At 41.1% G+C, this 20,896-nt stretch overlaps 1 protein-coding gene across 2 annotated transcripts in view; it reads left to right on the forward strand.

Moving 5' to 3' along the window:
- The first annotated feature begins 488 nt into the window (after positions 1-488).
- Positions 489-20,896, forward strand: part of DMXL1 (Dmx-like 1) — a 172,455-nt gene continuing 152,047 nt past the window's right edge. For both annotated transcript variants that reach the window (XM_011963676.1, XM_011963677.1), the window contains exon 1: positions 489-1,056. In XM_011963676.1, coding sequence (XP_011819066.1) covers positions 970-1,056 — 87 coding nt within the window. In that variant the 5' untranslated portion in view covers positions 489-969. The remainder of the gene's footprint in view (positions 1,057-20,896) is intronic.

Consider the following 20,896-nt stretch of genomic DNA (forward strand, 5'->3'; position numbering starts at 1 on the left):
ACCATTAAGTTGCTAACGTAGACATTTCAAGGGTCACATTAATACTTAAGAGACACTCGGGCCGCCCTGGGGAGCGGTGCATATTGGGACTTGTAGTCCTACCAGAACCGAGGAAACTGCAACTCATTTAGGATGCACTTCTCCCCTTCCCATTTTCTGGCCCAACAGTTAGATTAAGCCCTAACCTAAAGCACAACTTACCACATCTCGCCCATTCTGGGTTCATCAGGCTTCTGCCAGGCTTATCGTCTTCAAGCTCAAACGCACGGCGTTCTCCTGTACAAGCCTCAAAGAGATTGGCTTATCCTCGGCGGTGGGCGGAGCCCTAGATGGACCAGGGGTCGGGATTGGCCAGTTTCTGACTAGAAGAGGCGTTTTTATGTTCTCTCGCTGATATGTATACTGTGGTAAAAAAAAAAGTGAATCCTTTACCACAGTAGCGGCTTCGTCGAGCGAAGTCTCGCGATATTTCGGCCGCAGGGCTCCGCAGACGCGTAGCGAGTGGCGGAGGACTGCGGGGGTGGCGGGCACCGGAGCCGGGAAGGGACAGGTCAGGCGGGGCGTGCGAGCGCATACTGCCTCCGCCACTTGGGCTGGGTCAGGAGCGGCTGCCCGAGGTCCAGAGGAAGTGTGTGGAGAGCGCGGCCTTCCTGGCCAGGGAGTCGACCCCGGGTCGTGGCTGGTGAGGGGACCCTGAGCTTCACCTGGGCCAGCGCGGGCAGTGACAGGTGCGCGAAGGAGCGCGGCGCTCCGCCCGCTCGCCGACCCGCCCCCTCCGGGCCTCGCCCTCCAGGGCTCGGGATGAGCCGCGGGCCCCAGCTGAGCGGCTCCGGCTCCAGGCGCCTGTCGCTGCTTCTGCCGTCGCCACCGAAGAGCAGCCGCCGCCCCTGAGGGAAGGAGGGAGGGAAGCGGCCGCTGACCCGTGGCATGAGCTGGATGCGGTGTCCGTTGCAGGACTAGGGCGCCGACATGAACCTGCACCAGGTGCTGACCGGGGCTGTGAACCCTGGCGACCACTGCTTCTCCGTGGGCAGCATTGGCGACCAGCGCTTCACGGTGAGTGAGGGAGGCCCTCGCGTCGCCCGTGGCCCGGCCTTTGCCCATCATTCTGGGCCAAGCTCGGCCCAGAACGACGGGCAGAGGCGCGAGCGACTTGTCGCCCCAGGGTTGTCCCTACCACCCAGGGCCGAGCAGACCTGGCCCTTGAGAACTAAGGAAGCAAAACCATTTCGGTCAGTGAGATACTGTAAGGAGCCTGAACTCAACTTAGAGAATGTCTTGTAGGATTTTTAAAGTTTTTGGTCTGACTTCCTTGGACCGGGGTGCTTTGCCAAAGTCGTTTATCCAAAAATCTTTGTTGAGTAACGAGTTGGAGGCTTTTTATACCATTCTGTAGGTTCAAATTGTTAAATTTAGGAATGGTGGGGATTGGTTTCATTTTGTATTCTAAGTTAAGGTCAAGGATCTTTGTAGTGAGAAAAAAAGTGGGTGTCCCAAAACAGTTACCAATTGTTTGCTGTCAACAACTAGCTTTGAGAACAGTGCTTTTCGTTTATTTTCTTTTCAAATTCCTTGAGAAATAACTTCGGAAAGAAAAAAAGCGTTTTCATTTTTAACGATATTTCTTGGAATATTTTACAATAGCCCGGTAATCCCAGGTTAAGGTTGCTTAACTTGCTTTTCATTGGTCACATATTGACAAGAAGAGGGCACCAAACTTCGGGCTACTTGTCAGTATAGTGGCATTTTCTGCCTTAACTATAGTTTTTGTTTTTGTTTTTTAATATAACAATTTCAAACTATAAGTCAGTAATTGCACATGATACTTTTATCTACATAAGTTTATAATGCTAATGATTTTTGCTACAATTTGTGTAGATACGTCTTTAGTTGTGATTAAAAGTAAAACTTGTTACTGCCTGGGAATGCTGAGTGCTGTAGGCTTTTATTCTTAAAACAAAAAAAAAAAAGTAAAACTTAATTTTGTATAAGTGACACAAAGTAAACAATGTAACCAATGCCCCAGGTATAGGAGTCTTAAATTTCTAGTCTTTTTCTCTGCTTTTAATTTTTCTGTGGTCTTCGTTGCTTAGAATAAATAATACTCAGCATTTAACATGGTGTAGGCATTTAATGCCTGAATTGTACTTTTAGAATTGTGCCAACAAGCATTTTGCTTTCAAATAGAGACTGTACCTCTCCTTTAGATTGACTTATACACATCTTAATTCATCGGGATTCCGATTCTAAATGTTTGCCCAGCCTGAATACTTGGGAAAAGTGAGCTCTGAGGGTCCCAGTGAGCAACTATAATTTCCTCACAGCTGGGCATTGCTCTCTGCTCTTGCTACTTAAGTGGGAAATAAACATCATCCTTAGAAGGTTTTCCTAGTGGGATATTACAGGATAATAATGTTGCATTCTCTGTCATTTCCTAAAGTTATATGAATTCTTTCTCCAGTGTAAATTCTAAGAACTTCTGCTTTTTAAAAAATTTTGAAATGAAGGCTGTCTCTGTCACCCAGGCTGAAGTGCAGTGGCGTGATCACAGCTCACTGCAGCCTGGACCTCCCTGGCTCAAGCCATCCTGCCACCTTAGGCTCCTGAGTAGCTAGGACTACAGATGCTAATCACCACGCCTGGCTAAGTTTTCTATTTTTTATAGAGAGGGGTCTCCTTATGTTGCCCAGGCTGATTTCAAGTCCCTGTGCTCAAGTGATCCTCCCACTTTTGCCTCCCAAAATGCTAGGATTAGAGGCGTGAGCCACCATGCCCAGCCCTAAGAATTTTTTCTTTTTTTTTTTTTGAGACAAAGTCTGGCTCTGTCCCCTAGGCTGGAGCGCAGTGGCGCGATCTCCGCTCACTGCAACCTCCGCCTTTCGGTTTCACACCATTCTCCCGCCTCAGCCTCTCGAATAGCTGCGGCCCTGTAGTCCGCCATCACGCCCGGCTAATTTTTTGTATTTTTAGTAGAAACGGGGTTTCACCGTGTTCACCAGGATGGTCTCTATCTCCTGGCCTTGTGATCCGCCCGCCTCGGCCCCCCAAAGTGCTGGGATTACAGGCGTGAGCCACCACACTCGGCCAAGAATTTTTTCTAAGAAGGCGTTCACAATCTATGTAAGCAGTAGTGTGAACTTTAGAGCATATACAGTATGATGGCCTATTTATGTACCTGGATGCATTCCTCTATAAAACCTTGGTGAATGTCTCTGTATTATTTTTAAGGAGAGATCAGTTAATATGCCAAGGATTAGATAGATGGTCATCCTGTACCATCACTTAGCTTGTTGCTCAGTTCTGAATTTTAAAGTCCATTTCCATAGAGTAGGATTTAATCTCCCACCAAGCCTACTGCAGATTTCTTCCAGGTCTCTGGAAACATTCAGTAAATAAACTAAAAATAATTTTTAAGTATAAAGAGAGCTCAGATCTCTTTAGTTTTGATGAGATTTTAAGGATTTGACAGTCATGGTTTTCCTTTGTAGCCTATCCACCCCTGACTCTTTAAGTTGATTATGCTCATTATCCTGGACACTTATATACACCTTAAATTTATCTGTCTTGAAATTGCCCTTTTTTTTTCGTCTCGTTAAAAGGCGGAATCTATTGTTTACTTCTTGAGTAGTTTTTTTTTGAGATGGAGTTTCACTCTTGTTGCCCAGGCTGGAGTACAATGGCGCGATCTCATCTCACTGCAACCTCCGCCTCCTAGGTTCAAGAGATTCTCCTGCCTCAGCCTCCCGAGTAGCTGGGATTACAGGCATGTACCACCATGCCCGACTAATTTGCATTCTTTAGTAGAGGTGGGGTTTCACCATGTTGGTCAGGCTGGTCTCGAGTTCCTGACCTCAGGTGATCCACCTGCCTCGGCCTCCCAAAGTGCTGGGATTACAGGCGTGAGCCGCTGCGCCCAGCCTTGAGTTTTGATTTTAACCTCTTTTGATTTTGACTTTTCTTTGATGGGAAAATAGCAAACATTAATGGTAGATGGTATGTGAAGACTAAAATATCCCTCAGTTGCATTTTATTTGAAGTGGAGCATGACATCTTCCTCTTGTAGTTCCCCTTGAAAAATTCTTTTATTCCTTCTGGTACTTTGTGCCTTCTCTTAGGACAGTCCTGTTTTTGTAATTCCTCCCTTTGCATGTTTGCAGATAACTTACCTATTCTTGGTTTGAAAGATTACAAGATATGAGATCTTGTTTTACTCATAAAGTCTGACAGGTTTTAAATGGAAATGAAACTGAATGCCACTTCTCCTATTTTCTAGATTTGAAAATATGAAATTACCAGCGCAGGTTAATCTAAGTATTAGATACTTTTTTACTATCTCAACAGGCGTCAAGCTGTTTTCACTTTGCTGTTAGTAAGAAAACCTCTTGTGGGCAATGACTGTCTCTGCTGTGCTTTCAGAGCACTTTCTTCGCATCTTTATTGTATCATTAACCAGTCTTGCCTTGTGGATTGTATGTGTGTGACCTCCCAGGCTTCATTGTGAGCACTTAGAACAGTGACTGAAAGAGTGTTTAAACCTAACAGTAAGGTCATTACTTGCAGTTGATTTCCAGTGTGGTCCCTTATAATTAGCTGTTTATCCATTAGCAAGTTCTACTCTTTGAATTTCTTTTTTTCTCTGTGTAAAATGGGACTAAAATAGTATTATTCATAGAGTTGTTACATGAAAAAGTGCTAAGCTGTAAGTCTGTGGTTTAGCAAATGAAAAATTCTCAAAAATGTCAGTTTTCATAAAATTAAGGTTATATTGTAATGCCTAACAATAGAAAGTACTTCATAAGTCATGGTTGAATTAATGAAAAATGGATAGAGAAACCTTACAGTAATATAATTAATACTTGCTGTATTTAAGAATAGCTTTAATCATTTAGATTTGAGTCCAAATGAATATTCCTGTTAGTTTCTTTCTTTTTTTTTTTTTGAGACTGAGAATCATTCTATCACCCAGGCTGGAGTGCAGTGGCGCGATTTCAGCTTGCTGCAACCTCCACTTCCCAGGTTTAAGCTATTCTCATGCCTCAGTCTCCCAAGTAGCTGGGATTACAGGCACACACCACCACGCCCAGCTAATTTTTGTATTTTTAGTAGAAACGGGTTTCATCATGTTGACCAGGCTGGTCTTGAACTCCTGACCTCAAGTGATCTGCCTGCCTCAGCCTCCCCACATGCTGGGATTACAGGCGTGAGCCACCGTGCCCTGCCTGTTAGTTTCTTTTCCAAAGTCAGTTGTTAGGCATTTTATCATCAACATCAAGTGAGCAACTAGGGGAGACTCCAGGTATACTAAGCAAAAATTATTTTTTCCTTATTTACTGGAATGCTTCCTTCATGCTTTTTTCCTTGTTAATTTCCTACTGCTCCTAGTAGGAAATTTTTTTTTTTAAAAAAAAAAAAAAAAAAAAAGGAGACAAGGTCTCCTTATATTGCCCAGGCTGGTGTCTAACTCCTGGGCTCAGGTGATCCTCCCACCTCAGCCTCCCAGGCTGCTGGGATTACAGACGTGAGCTTCCATCTCCAGCGTACAATTTTTGTTTTTAGAATTAAATATATTCTGTTTATAAAAGGCAGCAAGTTAAAAAGAAGACTAATTAGAATCTACATTTCTAGATTCTATTTTTATGCATACTGTTGATATGATACTTTTTTTTTTTTCTTTTTCTTTTGTAGTTGATCCATACTTAGGGTTGAAACTGTGAATTGAATGACATGGAAAGGGTGATAATTTCCAAGAGACAGAAAGATTGTGCCAATATATAGGACTTCCTGTCTCTGATTTAGAATTTAAACACCTTAGCTATGGGAGGGAAAGCAAATATGTTATAGCTCCAATTTCCCTTTAGTTTTAGAAAACTCAGTGTTTCCAGCTAAGGGAATCTAGATTAGAAATCAGAAGACTGAAATTATGAGAGTGTCATTAGAGAAATAGGGCTGAATAAACAGTCTTCTTCCTCAGCTTTCTGTAATAAGCATCCTTGAGTTTAGCTCTGTTGTGTTCACTAAGGAAACTTTTTTTTTTGAGGTGGAGTCTCGCTCTGCCACCCAGGCTAGAGCGCAGTGGCCCCATCTCAGCTCACTGCAAGCTCCGCCTCCCGGGTTCACGCCATTCTCCTGCCTCAGCCTCCCGAGTAGCTGGGACTACAGGCGCCCGCCACCTCGCCCGGCTAGCTTTTTGTATTTTTTAGTAGAGACGGGGTTTCACCATGTTCGCCAGGATGGTCTCGATCTCCTGACCTCGTGATCCGCCCGCCTTGGCCTCCCAAAGTGCTGGGATTACAGGCGTGAGCCACTGCGCCCGGCCAAAACATAAAGTTTTATAGTGTTAAAGTACCTTTAAAATAATTGAAATGATACTAGTTCTCAATACTTTATTATATTTTAAAGATAATAATTGCTGCATGCCAGACTTAAAACCTGTGTCATTTAAACAGGACATATACCAGAAAGGAATTTTTTGGGGATGTTTACCTGGTATTGTTGATTAAAACTAGAGTACTGTTACAGCCTTGAATTTTATTGAAATTTAGAATATTTGAGAAGATTCTCTGCCAAAATTTAAAGTTGAAAGTTACATTTTGATTATATGCTTGATAGCATACATGTGACTCAGTTCTTCCTGTGCATCATGTTTAGTTTTAAAGTTGATAAACCTAGTGTTGTATGTGCCTAATAGAAGGATTTTCATTTGTCAATTTAATTTTGTTGGTTAGTAATAGATTATTCTGATTACAGATCTTTTATTATTATTATTTTTTAATTAAAACATTTTTAAATAAAAAGAGATGGGGTCTCCCTATATTGACCAGGCATGACCAGGAACTCCCGGCCTCAAGTGATCCTCCCATCTTGGCCTCCCAAAGTGCTGGGATTACAGGGGTGAACCACCAGGCCCAGTGCTATTTTATTTTATTTTATTTTATTTTTTTGAGGCGGGATCTTGTTATATTGCCCAGGCCAGTTTGGAACTCCTGGGCTCAGGTGAGCCTCCCTGTGATTACAGGTGTGCCCCACTGTGCCAATGGTGATAGATCTTTTGACAGGAGCAGCTGGTGACATTGACAGTTTATTTGATAAGCTGGTGCTCCTATTATTGTTTTGATAACCTCCTACATTATAGTCAGGGCACCTTGAAATGAGTTTTTGTGAATAATTTATTTTAGACAGATCTGTAAAACCAGTTTTACATTTTGATTTAGAAGTTTCATGTGTTGTATTACATCTTAGGTTTTTTTTGTTTGTTTTAAGACAGGGCCTCACTCTGTCATCCAGGCTGGAGTGCAGTGGATCTCAGCTCACTACAGCCTCTGCCTCCTGGGCTGAAGTGATCCTCCCACCTTAGCCTCCCAAGTGGCTAGGACCACAGACACATGCCACCATTCCTGTTTTTTTATTCATTTTTTAATTTTTTTCGTATCTCTCTCTCTCTCTCTATATATATATATATATTTTTTTTTTTTTTTTTTTTTTTTTTTTTTTTTTTGAGACGGAGTCTCGCTCTGTCGCCTGGGCTGGAGTGCAGTGGCCGGATCTCAGCTCACTGCAAGCTCCGCCTCCCGGGTTTACGCCATTCTCCTGCCTCAGCCTCCCGAGTAGCTGGGACTACAGGCGCTTGCCACTACGCCCGGCTAGTTTTTTGTATTTTTTAGTAGAGACGGGGTTTCACCATGTTAGCCAGGATGGTCTCGATCTCCTGACCTCGTGATCCGCCCATCTCGGCCTCCCACAGTGCTGGGATTACAGGCTTGAGCCACCGCGCCCGGCCTTTTTTTTTTTTTTTAAAGTACAGATAGGGTCTCGTCATGTAGCCCGGGCTGTTCTCAAATTCCCGAGCTCAAGCAATCCACCTGCCTCAGCCTCCCAAAGTACTGGGATTACAGGTGTGAACCACCATACCTGGGCTGTTTTAGGTTTTTAAATCAGGTAGACGGAGTATTTTTATTTAAGAATTTAGTGGTACAAGAATTATTTTAAAATCATGTGCAGCCCATTCTGTTTCATTTATTTATTTAAAACAATTTTTTAGAGGTGGGGTCTCTCTGTATTGCCAGGGCTAGTCTGGAACTTCTGGCCTCAAGCGATCCTACTGCCTCAGCCTCCCAAGTAGCTGGGACTACAAGCCTGTGCTGCTGCACCTGGCTCATATTTTCACTTTTATTTTCACAAACTTTCTAGTATTAAGGAGAACATGGAAACTGGAGATTTAATGTGTCTATTTCTTTTAGAAACGAGACCACTTACATGGACTTGGAGCTTGAATTATTTGTCCGGGCACTGATTCCTCTGTTCTTAGCATATATTTGTGAGATATTTATTTTATTTATTTTTTTGAGGCAGAGTCTTGCTCTGTCACCCAGGCTGGAGTACAGTTGTGGGATCATGGCTCACTGCACTCTCAACTTCCTGGGCTCAATCAGTCTTGTAACTTCAGTCTCCCAAGTAGCTGGGACCACAGGCATGTGCCACACCAGGCCCAGCAAATTTTTTGTTTTTATTTTGTGCGGAGATGGGGTCCCACTATGTTGCCCAGGCTGGTCTCATACTCCTGGCTCAAGTGATCCTCCCACCTTGGCCTCTCAAAGTACCGGGATTACAGGCATGAGCCACTGCATGCAGTCTGTGAGATATTCAGATCAAGGAGTTCATATCATGCCTGTGTTGCAGGATGAAGATAACTATATGGAAATCAGACTTTAATTCTTGACCTTATTACCTGTTGTTTCACAGTTATTGCTACACATTTTAACTTCACAATTTATATAATTTAGCATGAGTTAATTTAGCAACACTTTGTTGCCAGTATCCTTTAACTCTCTTGACCCTTTTTGTTTACACCAGTCTGATGAAATTCCACACACTTGATCAGTCTCGTGTTCTTTCTTGTTCCTGTATATCTTGTGAGCACTACTAGACGATGTAAAGAAATTCCTGTGGAAAACAAAGTCATGTTTGCCAACCTCAGATGGGACGTCAAAGCTTTCCAGGAATCCTCCCACTCATCTGCTCATTTTTCCTTTCTTACACCTTCCGAAACCTCCCACCCCAGTGCTCTCTTAACTCATATAAACTTGTCACCTGGAATCATTCAGATGGCAGCTCCCTCATTTTTGACTACAAGCCGAAAAACCCACTTATATCAGCATCCATTCTTTCCTTCTCTCCTCCTGGTACAGTAAAATAGATGTCCCCCAGAATTGTCCAGGGTTAATCCGTCTTCCTGGTGCCCTGGATCTTATCTCTTCAGGCTGTCTCTGGGACCTCAGCCCTAAAGTTATCTCTACTTTTTTCTTTCCAGAGGTTCTAAGACATGCTTTAAACGCTCATCTTGAAAAACAGCCAGCCAGAAAATCCTTTGATGCCACATCCCTCTTTATCTTTGACTTCAGAGTCAAAGTCCTTGAGTTGTCTGTATTTGTTGCCACTTTTATGTCCTGCTGACTTCTTAACTCACTATACTTTGGCAGCTTTTGTCTCCTTAGTCACCGGTAACCACATTGATGCTAATTTGAATCAACAGATCTCCTCTGTATCTTGCTTTCTCTTTGGCATTTGTCATGTTGATCATTTTCTCCTTCACTTTCCTTGGCTAAGTTATACCATACTCGCCCCCAACCCCACCCCTTTAGTCATTCTCAATGTTCTTTGCAAGATATCTTTCTTGTCTATCGCTTAAATATTGGTGACCGTCAGGCCTACCAGGCCTTGGTCCTCTTCTTGTTTCATTCTACATGCAGCTCCTGATGTATAGTCTGTGATGGTGAGATCCCTGTTTTGAGCTTCATATTGATAATTTTAAATACCTTTTGGATTGTTCCACTTGAAGTTACTACAAATAATCAATTTTAAAATGTTCTGCACGCCTGTAATCCCAGCACTTTGGGAGGCTGAGGCAGGTGGATTGCTTGAGGTCATGAGTTCTAGGCCATCCTGGCCAACATGGTGAAACCCTGTCTCTACTAAAAATTCAAAAAATTAGCCAGGTGTGGTGGTAGATGCCTGTAATCTCAGCTACTCGGGAGGTTGAGGCAGGAGAATCGCTTGAACCTAGGAGGCAGAGGTTGCAGTGAGCCGAGATCGTCCCGCTACACTCCATCCTGGGTGACAGAGCAAGACTTCGTCTCAAAATTAAAATAAAATAAGTAAAATAAAATATTCCATACTCAGTCAACTCCCCTACCTTGGTGCGCCTTGCAATCCATACCCCCATTTGTTTTGTTTGTCCTCCTGTGTTCATTATCTCTGTGAATGGTTCCATTATCCAGCTATTTTTTTTTAAGCCAAAGATTTGGAAATATCCTTAACACCTAATCCATCTATATTTTTCTTATACAATCAGTCAAGCCCTGTAGATTCTGTCTCCTGAGTAATTTTAATGTATTTCCATTTGTCTTTTCAGTAGTGCTGTTACTCTGTTGAAATAGCCTTTTAACCTGTGTCCCTGTATTTAATCATGCTTGTCTTCAACTTAAACAATATTGCCAGAGGGACCATTTTAACAGGCAGATTAGGATAAAGTGTGAATTCTTCCCAATGCATTTTACTGTACTTTTCTAGTCTCTTATCACTTTTCCTCCTCCCTGCAGTAGTTGCCTCCCTAAACTTTAGCTGTATCTAACGTCTTTCCATTTATACAGTAAGAAATGCTTTCTTATTTCCAAGCCATTTCACAAGCTCTTCAGGCAGCGTTTCATTTCCCCCTCCCTATGCAAAACAGACGTAAATCTGGCTAGCTCATCCCTAAAACCTTGGTTTAGATGTCCCTATTCAGACTAGATGATCTTCCTATTTGTAGCCTATCTTGTAATTCCTTTTTCAGTTGTTACCCACTAGACTTATACTACCTCTAGGGGCAATGACTTCATGTTGCATTCCAAACAGCTGACAAGGTAGGGCCTAGTAAATACATGAGGACAAATGGGACAAAGAAAACCTATGCTGGAATCAGAAGCGCTCCAAGGACTAAGCTGTCTGTTGTGGGCAAGGCAAAGAAGACAGCTGCGTTTGGGCTGCCTCCCCTTCTTCAGTCCCAGCTTAGAATCCTCAAAAAGTCAAATCCAGATGACTTCTTGGAAGGCCTTGGGGTTAAGGAAGTGTGATTTCAGCTTTCCATTCACTCCCCACAGAAATAGCACTCTTTCTTGATTCATTTAACTAACATTTATTGATGCCATATGTGTGCGAGGCATTGTTTATTGGAGCTAAAATCTTTACCTGAGTCAGAACCTTTTTAAAATAAAACATATTTTAATGTGTAAAAACTGCTTGAGAATATGCTTTGACTCAAACGTCTTCAGACTTAAGTCAATTAACAGGTATATATAGTTGGCTTCTGGTTACGTTTTGTTTTTATAGGAGGAATAAGAACCCCTAAGTATTGGATGCAACAAGTGTAGATGAGAAGTTAATTTGAAGAAGATATAGAGCTACAGAAACAAAGATTGAAGACCAACTTACACTTTGCCAATTTTAACCAGAGGTGCCCTTGCTTAACCTTTTCCTTTTAACTAATGGGGACAAATTGAGTCTGTGCATGGAGAATTTTGTTCTTATGTGTATTCGAAGGTAGTTTTTGTCCATAAGTGATAAAGGATTTAAGAAAAGAGTTCCTTTGGAAATAAAAATAGAGTTTTTACTGCATTTGGGGTCCTGCTATCTAAAAATATGAGAAAGAATTATGAATAAACATGATTCTTGCCCTTCAGGAGCCTAAGTTTATTGTCTGAATTGATTGCCAACATAATTATTTCCCAGAGAAAGTTTTCTTAAGATAATGTGTGTGTGTGTGTATGTGTGTGTGTACTTATATGTTCTTAGAATGTTTTATAAAATCAATTTTTATTTTATTTATTTTTAATTTTTTTTAGAGACAGAGTCTTACAGTGTTTCCCAGGCTGCAGTGTAGTGGCGCAGTCATAACTCACTGCAGCCTCAAACTCTTGAGTTTAAACAGTCATGCTACCTCAGCCTCTTGAGTAGCTGAAACTATAGACACGTGCCACCATGCCTGGCTTATTTTATTTTTCTAGAGACAGGGTCTCTGTTGCCCAGGCTGGAGTGCAGTAGTGTGAACACAGCTCACTGCAGCTTCAACCTCCTTGGCTCAAGTAGATCCTTCCACCTCAGTGTCCCAAGTAGCTGGCATAACAGGTACGTCCCACCATGCCTGGCTAATTTTTAAAATTTTTTGTAGAGTGGGGTCTCACTGCGTTACCCAGGCTCAAGCAATCCTCCCGCGTTGTCCTCCCAGAGTGCTGGGATTATAGACGTGAGCTGCCATGCCTGGCCTTATTTTATTTTTTAATTGATGAATAATAGATATACATGCTTTCAAAGTAAGTATGATAATTTAATACATTCATATAATTTGTAAAGATTAAATCGCTGTACTTGGCATATCCAGCACCTTAAATATTTGTGTTTATGCTAGAACTATTCGAATTCTTCTAGCTATTTTGAAATATATAATAGATTATTGTAAACTACAGTTACAGTACTGATCTGTCTGACGCTAGGTCTTATGACTTCTATGAAATGTTTATTAGTACCAATTATTCAACTTCTCTTCATCCTCCCCCCCAACCCCCTTAGCCCTCTGGAAACCATCAGTCTACTCTCTATGAGATCCGCTTTTGTAGTTCCCACATAAGAATGAGAACATGTGATATATTTATCTTTCTGAGCTTCACTTATGTCACTTAGAATGACCTCCAGTTCCATCCTTTTTATTGTTTGTTTGTTTGTTTATTTATTTATTTGAGTCAGAGTCTCAAAAAGGCTGGAATGCAGTGGCCTGATCTTGGCTCACTGCAACCTCTGCTTCCCAGGTTCAGGCGATTCTTGTGCCTCAGCCTCCCCAGTACCTGGGATTACAGGCACGTGCCACCATGCCTGGCTAATTTTGTGTGTGTGTGTGTGTATATATGTGTGTGTATGTATATATATGTCTGTGTGTATATGTATATGTCTGTGTATATATTTAGTAGAGATGGGTTTTGACATGTTGACCAGGCTGGTCTCAAACTCCTGGCCTCAAGTGATCTGCCCACCTTGACTTCCCAAAGTGTAGTTCCATCCTTGTTGCTGCAAATGGCAGGATTTCATTCTTTTTAATGGCTGAATCATATTTCATTGTGTACATATACTACGTTTTTTTCATCCATTGATGTACACTCACTTAGGTTGATTTTATTATCTTGGGTACTGTGAGTAGTGTTACAATAAACATGGGCACATAAATGTCTTTTTGATATATTGAATTCCATTCTTTTGGATATATACCCAATAATGGAATTGCTGGATCATATGGTTGTTCAGTTATTAGGTTTTTGGCTTTTTTGAGATAGAGTCTTGCTTTGTTGCCCAGGCTGGAGTACAGGGACACAATCTCGGCTCACTGCAACCTCCGCCTCCTGGGTTCAAGCGGTTCTTCTGCCTCTGCCTCTGAGTAGCTGGGATTACAGGTATGCACCACCTCGCCTGGCAAATTTTTGTGTTTTCAGTAGAGATGAGGTTTTATGTGAGACAGGCTGGTCTCAAATTCCTGTCCTAAGGTGATCTGCCTGCCTTGGCCTCCCAAAGTGCTGGCATTACAGCCCTGAGCCACCGTGCCTAACCAGCTACTAGGTTTTTGAGAACCTGCATACAGTTATTCATAGTGGTTGTACTAATTTACATTCCCACCAACACAGTTCCAGGGTTCCCCTTTCTCTGCATCTTTTGAGAACATCTGCTATCACGAGTCTTCTTGTTAAAAGCCATTTTAACTGGGGTGAGATTATGTATCTTTATAGTTTTTATTTGCATTTTTCTGATGATTTGTGATGTTGAACATTTTTTCATATATGTGTTGGCCATTTGTATGTCTTCTTTTTAGAAATGTCTGTTCATATCTTTTTCCTTTTTTTTTTTTAAGACAGAATCTTGTGCTGTTTCCCAGGCTGGAGTGCGGTGGCTCGATCTCGGCTCCCTGCAACCTCTGCCTCCTGGGTTCAAGCAATTCTCCTGCCTCAGCCTCCAAGTAGCTGGGATTACAGGTGCGCACCACCATGCCTGGCTAATTTTTGTATTTGTAGTAGAGATGGGGTTTTGCCATGTTGGCCAGGCTAGTCTCAAACTCCTGACCTCAAGTGATCCGCCCGCCTTGGCCTCCCAAAATGCTGGAATTTCAGGCATGAGCCACCGTGCCTGCCCTTTTCCCCAAAAGGGTTCTTTTTGCTTAAAATTGTTTTGGCTATTTGGGATGTTTGTGGCTCCACATAAATTGTAGGGTCATTTTTTCTGTTTCTGTGAAGAATGTAATCTGTATCAGAATACCAAAGACAGTCTTCGCAGAAATAGAAAACACGATCCTTGGCCGGGTGCTGTGGCTCACGCCTATAATCCTGGCAGTTTGGGAGGCTGAGGCGGGTGGATCATCTGAGGCTGGGAGCTTAAGACCAGCGTGTGACCAACATGCAGAAACCCCATCTCTCCTAAAAATACAAAATTAGCCGGCCGTGGTGGCACATGCCTGTAATACCAGCTACTCGGGAGGCTGAGGCAGGAGAATCGCTTGAACCTGGAAGGTGGAAGTTGTGGTAAGCCGAGATCGCGCCTTTGCACTCCAGCCTGGACAACAAGAGTGAAACTCCATCTCAGAAAAAAAAAAAAAAAAAAAAAAAAAAAAATCGTAAAATTGTTTTCGATATGGTCATTTTAACAACATTAATTCTTCCAGTCCATGAGCATGGAATATCTTTCCATTTTTTGTGTGTCTGCATCAGTTTCTTTCATCAGCTTTATAGTTTTCTGTGTACAAATCGTTCACTTCTTTGGTTAAATTAATTCCGGCTGGTCACGGGGGCTCATTCCTGTAATCCCATCACTTTGGGAGGCTGAGGAGGGGAGATCACTTGAGGCCAAGAGTTCAAGACCAGCCTAGCCAACATGGTGAAACCCGGTCTCTACTAAAAATACAAAAGAATTAGCCAGGCATGGTAGTGTGCACCTGTAGTCCTAGCTACTCGGGAGACTGAGGCATGAGAATGGCTTGAACCCAGGAGACAGAGGCTGCAGTGAGCCAAGATGGGCGCCACTGCATTCCAGCCTGGGTGGCAGAGTGAGAATCTATCTCAAAATAAATAAATAAAATCGTAATAATAATAATAATTAATTCCTGGATTTTTTCTGTTCTTTGTAGCTATTGTAATGGGATTGCTTTCTGATTTCTTTGGCAGATTGCTCACCGTGAGCATACAATGGTGTATGCTATTCTATACACCATTGATGTATAGAAATGCTGCTGATTTTTGAATGTTGATTTTGCATCCTGGAATTTTACAGAATTTGTTTATCCATTCTAACAGGTTTTTTTGGTGGAGTCTTAAGGCTGTTCTGAGTATACAGTCATATCATTTGTGAACAAGGCTAATTTGACTTCTTTTCCAATTTAGTTACCCTTTATGTTTTTCTCTTGCTTAACTGCTCTGGCCAGGACTTCTAGTACTGTATTGAATAAAAGTGGTGAAAGTGGGCATTCTCGTTCCAGATCTTAGAGGAAAAATCTTCAGTTTTTCCCTATTTAGAATGACGTTAGCTGTGGGTTTTTCATAAATAATCTTTATTATTGTGAGGAATGTTCCTCCTATGCCCAGTTTTGTTGAGGGTTTTTATCATAAAGGGATGTTGAATTTTATCAAATGCTTTTCCAGGATCTATTGAAACTATCGTATGGTTTTTGTTCTTGTTTCTGTTAAGGTGATATATCACATTTATTGGTTTACATATTGTATTAGTCTCTTTTCATGCTGCTGATAAAGACATACCCAAGACTGAGCAAGTTACAAAAGAGGTTTATTGAACTTACCCTTCCACGTGGCTGGGGAGGCCTCACAATCATGGCCGAAGGTGACAGGCACATTTCACATGGCAGTGGCAAGAGAGAGAATGAGAGCCAAGCGAAATGGGTTTCCCCTTATCAAACCATCAGATCTCGTGAGACTTACTCACTCCCGCCAGAACAGTATGGGGTAAACTGCCTCCATGATTCAATTCTCTCCCACCTGGTCCCTTCCACAACACATGGGAATTATGGGAGTACAATTCAAGATGAGATTTGGGTGGGGACACAGAGCCAAACCGTATCACATGTGTTGAACCATCCTTGCATCCCTGGGATGAATACCACTTTACCATGGTGAATGATTTTTTAGTGTGTTGTTCAATTTGGTTTGCAGGTGTTTTATTGAGAATTTTTGTATCTGTCTTCATGTGTGATACGGGCTTGTAGATTTTTGTTATTGTTGTTTTGTCTGGTTTTGGTGTCAGGATAATGCTGGTCTCCAGATGAGTTTGGAAGTCTTCCTTTCTCTTCAATTTTTTTTGAAGAGTTTGAGTAGAATTGATGTTAGTTCTTCTTTAAATGTTTGATAGAGTTCAGCAGTGAAATGATCAGGTCCTGAGCTTGTCTTTGATAAAATACTATTTGTTATGGCTTCCATCTCATTACTCATTATTGATTTGTTGAGGTTTTCTATTTCCTTGTGGTTCGATCTTGGTAGGTTGTATGTGTCCAGGAATTTATCCACTCACTTCTGGATTTTATTGAATTTGCTGGTATATAGTTGTTCATAAGGATTCTTTTTATTTCTTTGATCTAGTTGTTATGTCTTCTTTTTAATTTGTTACTTATTTGGGTCTTCTCTATTTTTGTTAGTCAAGCGAAAGGTTTGTTTATTTTCTTTAACTTTTCATTAAAAAGTTTCATTTCGTTGATCTTTTTGTCTCAGTTTCATTTATTTATGCTCTGATCTTAATTTTTTCTCATATGAATTTGGGTTTGATTTGCTCGTGGTTTTCAAGTTCCTTGAGGTGTATTATTAGGTTATTTGAAGTCTTTCTACTTTTTTTCTTTTTTCTGCTTTTTAAATATAAGCATTTATTGCTTTCAACTTTTCTTAGTACTGCTTTTGCTGTATCCTATAGATTTTATGTTGTATTCCCATTTTCATTTGTTTTAAGAAAGTTTTCATTTCCTTCCTAATTTTGTTATCGATCCATTGGTCATTCAGGAGCATATTTGTGAAGTTTCCGAAGGTTTTCTTACTTATTTCTAGTTTCATTCCATTGTAGTGAGAAAAGATACTTTATATGATTTCTCTTTTTAAAAAATTTGTTCAGACTTGTTTTGTGACCCAGATATGTCTATTTTTGGCAGTAGTCTATGTGCTGATGAAAATAATATGTATTCTGCAGCGGTTAGGTGGGTGTTCTTTAAATGTCAGGCCTATTAGATCTAGTGTATTGTTTAACTGATATTTCTTTGTTGATTCTTCTGTTAGATGATCTATCACTGAGAGTGGGGTGTTAAATTCTCCTACATTATTGTATTGCATTCTATTTAGATCTATTCATGCTTGCTTTATTTTTATTTATTTATTTATTTGAGACATAGTCTCATTCTGTTGCCCAGGCTGGAGTACAATGGCGCGATCTTGGCTAACTGCAACCTCTTTCTCCCAGGTTCAGGCGATTCTTCTGCCTCCGCCTCCCGAGTTGCTGGGATTACAGGCACCCCCCACCGTGCGCAGCTAATTTTCGTATTTTTAGTAGAGAGAAGGCTTCACCATGTTGGCTAAGCTGGCCTCAAACTCCTGACCTCAGGTGATCCGCCAGTCTCGGCCTCCCAAAGTGCTAGGATTACTAGTGTGAGGCACCATGCCCAGCAGTATTTGCTTTATATGCTTGAGAGCTCTGGTGTTGGGTGATGGAGATATTTATAATTGTTATATCCTATTTCTGGATTGACTGCTTTATCATTATATAGTAATCTTTGTCTCTTTATAGTCTTTGATTTGTAGCATATTTTATCTGATGTAAGTATAGCTAGTCTGGGTATTTTTTGGTTTTCAGTTGCATGTAATATCTTTTTCCACCCCTTTACTTTCAGTCTATGTATGCTTTTATTGGTGAGGTGGGTTTCTTGTGGACAGTATATAATTGGCTCTTTTTTCTTCATTTATTCAGCCACTCTGTGCCTTCTAATGGGAGAATAAAGCCCCTTTACATTGTGTTATTAGGTTGGTGCAAAAGTAATTGTGAGTTTTCCTTTTAAAAAAATATTATTGGTAAGTAAGGATTTACTACTGGCATTTTGTTGTTTTTCTGGTTGTTTTTCTACTCTTCTCTTCCTTTCTTACTGTCATCCTTTGTGGTTAAATGCTCTTCTCTGATAGTGTGTTTTACTTTGTTACTGTTTATTTTTAAATAATTTATTATTGGTTTTGGCACTGTGGCTACCATGAGGGCTCACATAGGACATCTTATTGAAGTGCATTATTATCTTAAAGCTATGACAGCTTATATCTCAAATAATAGAAACAAATAAAAATAAAATTCTATATTCACATTTTTGGCTTTCAGTTATCTTAATTTGCATGTTTTTATATTGCCTGTCTCTTAAAAAGTTACTGTACATATTGTTTTTGATAGATTTGTCTTTTGGGCTTCATAATAGAGTTATGAATAGGTTACACACCACAATTATAGTGTTCTTCTAAATTTGTATGTGACTTAATTTTTCCATTGAGTTTTGTATCTTCCAAAAAAAATTTTTTTTGCATGTTAGTGGTTTTTTTGTTTCATGTTGAAGAACTCCCTGTAGCATTTTTGCAAGTCTTGAAGGTGGTGGATTTTGTCACCCTTTGGGAAATACTTTATCTCTCCTTCATATTTGAAGGATAACTTTGCTGGCTACAGTATTTGTAGAAGACACTATTTTGTCTTTTAGCATTTTGAAAGTGTCATCTCGCTCCTTCCTGGCCTATGTGGTTTCCCTTGATGAAACTTTTGCCAGACAAATTGGAGCTCCTTTATATATATATATGTTTTTGAGACAGAGTCTCATTCCATCACCCAGGCTGGAGTGCAGTGGCACAATCTCAGATCACTGCAACCTCCGCCTCCTGGATTCCAGCAATTCTCATGCCTCAGCCTCCCAGGTAGCTGGAATTACAGGTGTGCACCACTTCACCCTGCTTATTTTTGTATTTTTTAGTAGAGATGGGGTTTTGCCATTTTGGCCAGGCTGGTCTCGACCTCCTGGCCTCAAGTGATCCACTCACCCTGGCTTCCCAGAGTGCTGGGATTACAAGCATCAGTCTTGTGCATAGCTGCTTCATTTTTGGTACTGCCTTTTTTTTTTTTTTTTTTTTTTTAATTTTGAGACAGAGTTTCACTCTTGTTGCCCAGGCTGGAATGCAATGGCACAATCTTGGCTCACCGCAACCTCTGCCTCCTGAGTTCAAGCAATTCTCCTGGCTCAGCCTTCCTGAGTAGCTGGGATTACAGGCATACGCCACTGCACCTGGCTTATTTTGTATTTTTAGTAGAGACGAGGTTTCTCCAGATTGGTCAGGCTGGTCTTGAACTCCAAATTGAAGTTTTGTGGCAACCCTTTGTTGAGCAAATCTGTCAGCACTATTTTTCCAGCTGCATGAGCTCACTTTGTGTCTCTGTCGCATTTTGGTAATTCTCAAAATATTTCACACTTTTATTATTATTATTATTTTTGAACAGAGTCTCGCTCTGTCATCCAGGCTGGAGTGCAGCAGCACGATCTTGGCTCAGTGCAACCTCTGCCTCCTGGGTTCAAACAAGCATGTCTGACCAATTTTTGTATTTGAAGTGGAGACAGGATTTCACCATGTTGGCCAGGCTGGTCTTGAACTCCTGACCTCAAGTGATCTGCCTGCCTCAGCCTCCCCACATGCTGGGTTTACAGGTGTAAGCCACCATACCTGGCCCCTTTTAAAATTATTATTATACCTGTTATGGTGATCAGTGATCTTTGTTACTATTGTAATGGTTGTGGAGTGCCAATGAACTGCGCTCCTGTAGGACAGTAAACTTAATAAATGTTTTGTGTATTGTGACTGCACCACCAATTGGCTTTTCTCTCATATCTCTTTTCTGCTCAGACCTCCCTATTCACTGAGACACAATGATATAGAAATTAGAAGTTACAACCCTACAGTGTCTTTTAAGTGTTCAAGTGAAAGGTCTCTTCCTTTAAATCAAAAACTAGAAATGATTAAGTTTAGTGAGGAGGGTGTGTCAAGATGGGCCAAAAGCTAGGCCTATTGTGCTAGTTAGCCATTGTAAATGCAAAGGGCAAATTCCAAAGGAAACTTTTAATAAAAGTTCTGCTCCATTAAAGACATGAGTGATAAGGAAGCAAAATAGCCTTGTTGCTTATGTGAAGAAAGTTTGAGTGGTCTGGCTAGAAGATCGGACCAACCACAACATTCCTTTAAGCCAAAGCCTAATCCAGAGCAAGACCCTAACTCTTCTCAATTCCATGAAGACTGGGAGAAGTGAGGAAGCTGCAAAGTAAAGTTTGAAGCCAGTAGACGTTAATTCATGAGGTTTAAGGAAAGAAGTCATCTTTATAACCTTTAAGTGCAAGGTGAAGCAGCAAATGCTGACTGATGTAGAAGCTTCAGCATGTTATCCAAAAGATCTAGCTGAGATAATTCATGAAGGTGGTTATGTGAGAGAATAGATTTTAAAGTAGATGAAACAGCCATCTGTTAGAAGAAGATGCCATCTAGGCCTTTCATAGCTAGAGAGGAGAGGTCAATGCCTGGCTTCAAAGCTTCAAAGGACAGGCTGACTCTTGTTAGGGTTTAATGTAGTTGGCAACTTTAAGTTGAAGCCCATGCCCATTTACCATTCTGAATATCTTAGAGTCTTTAAGAATTATGCTAAACCTATTTTGCCTGTGCTCTACAAATGGAACGACAAAGCCCAGATGACAGCACCTCTGTTTACAGCACAGTTTACTAAATAATTCCAGCCCACTGTTGAGACCTACTGCTGAGAAAAAAGATTTCTTTTTTTTTTTTTT

The sequence above is a fragment of the Colobus angolensis genome, unplaced genomic scaffold, assembly GCF_000951035.1.
Source record: "Colobus angolensis palliatus isolate OR3802 unplaced genomic scaffold, Cang.pa_1.0 Scaffold62, whole genome shotgun sequence".
Lineage (NCBI taxonomy): Eukaryota > Metazoa > Chordata > Mammalia > Primates > Cercopithecidae > Colobus > Colobus angolensis.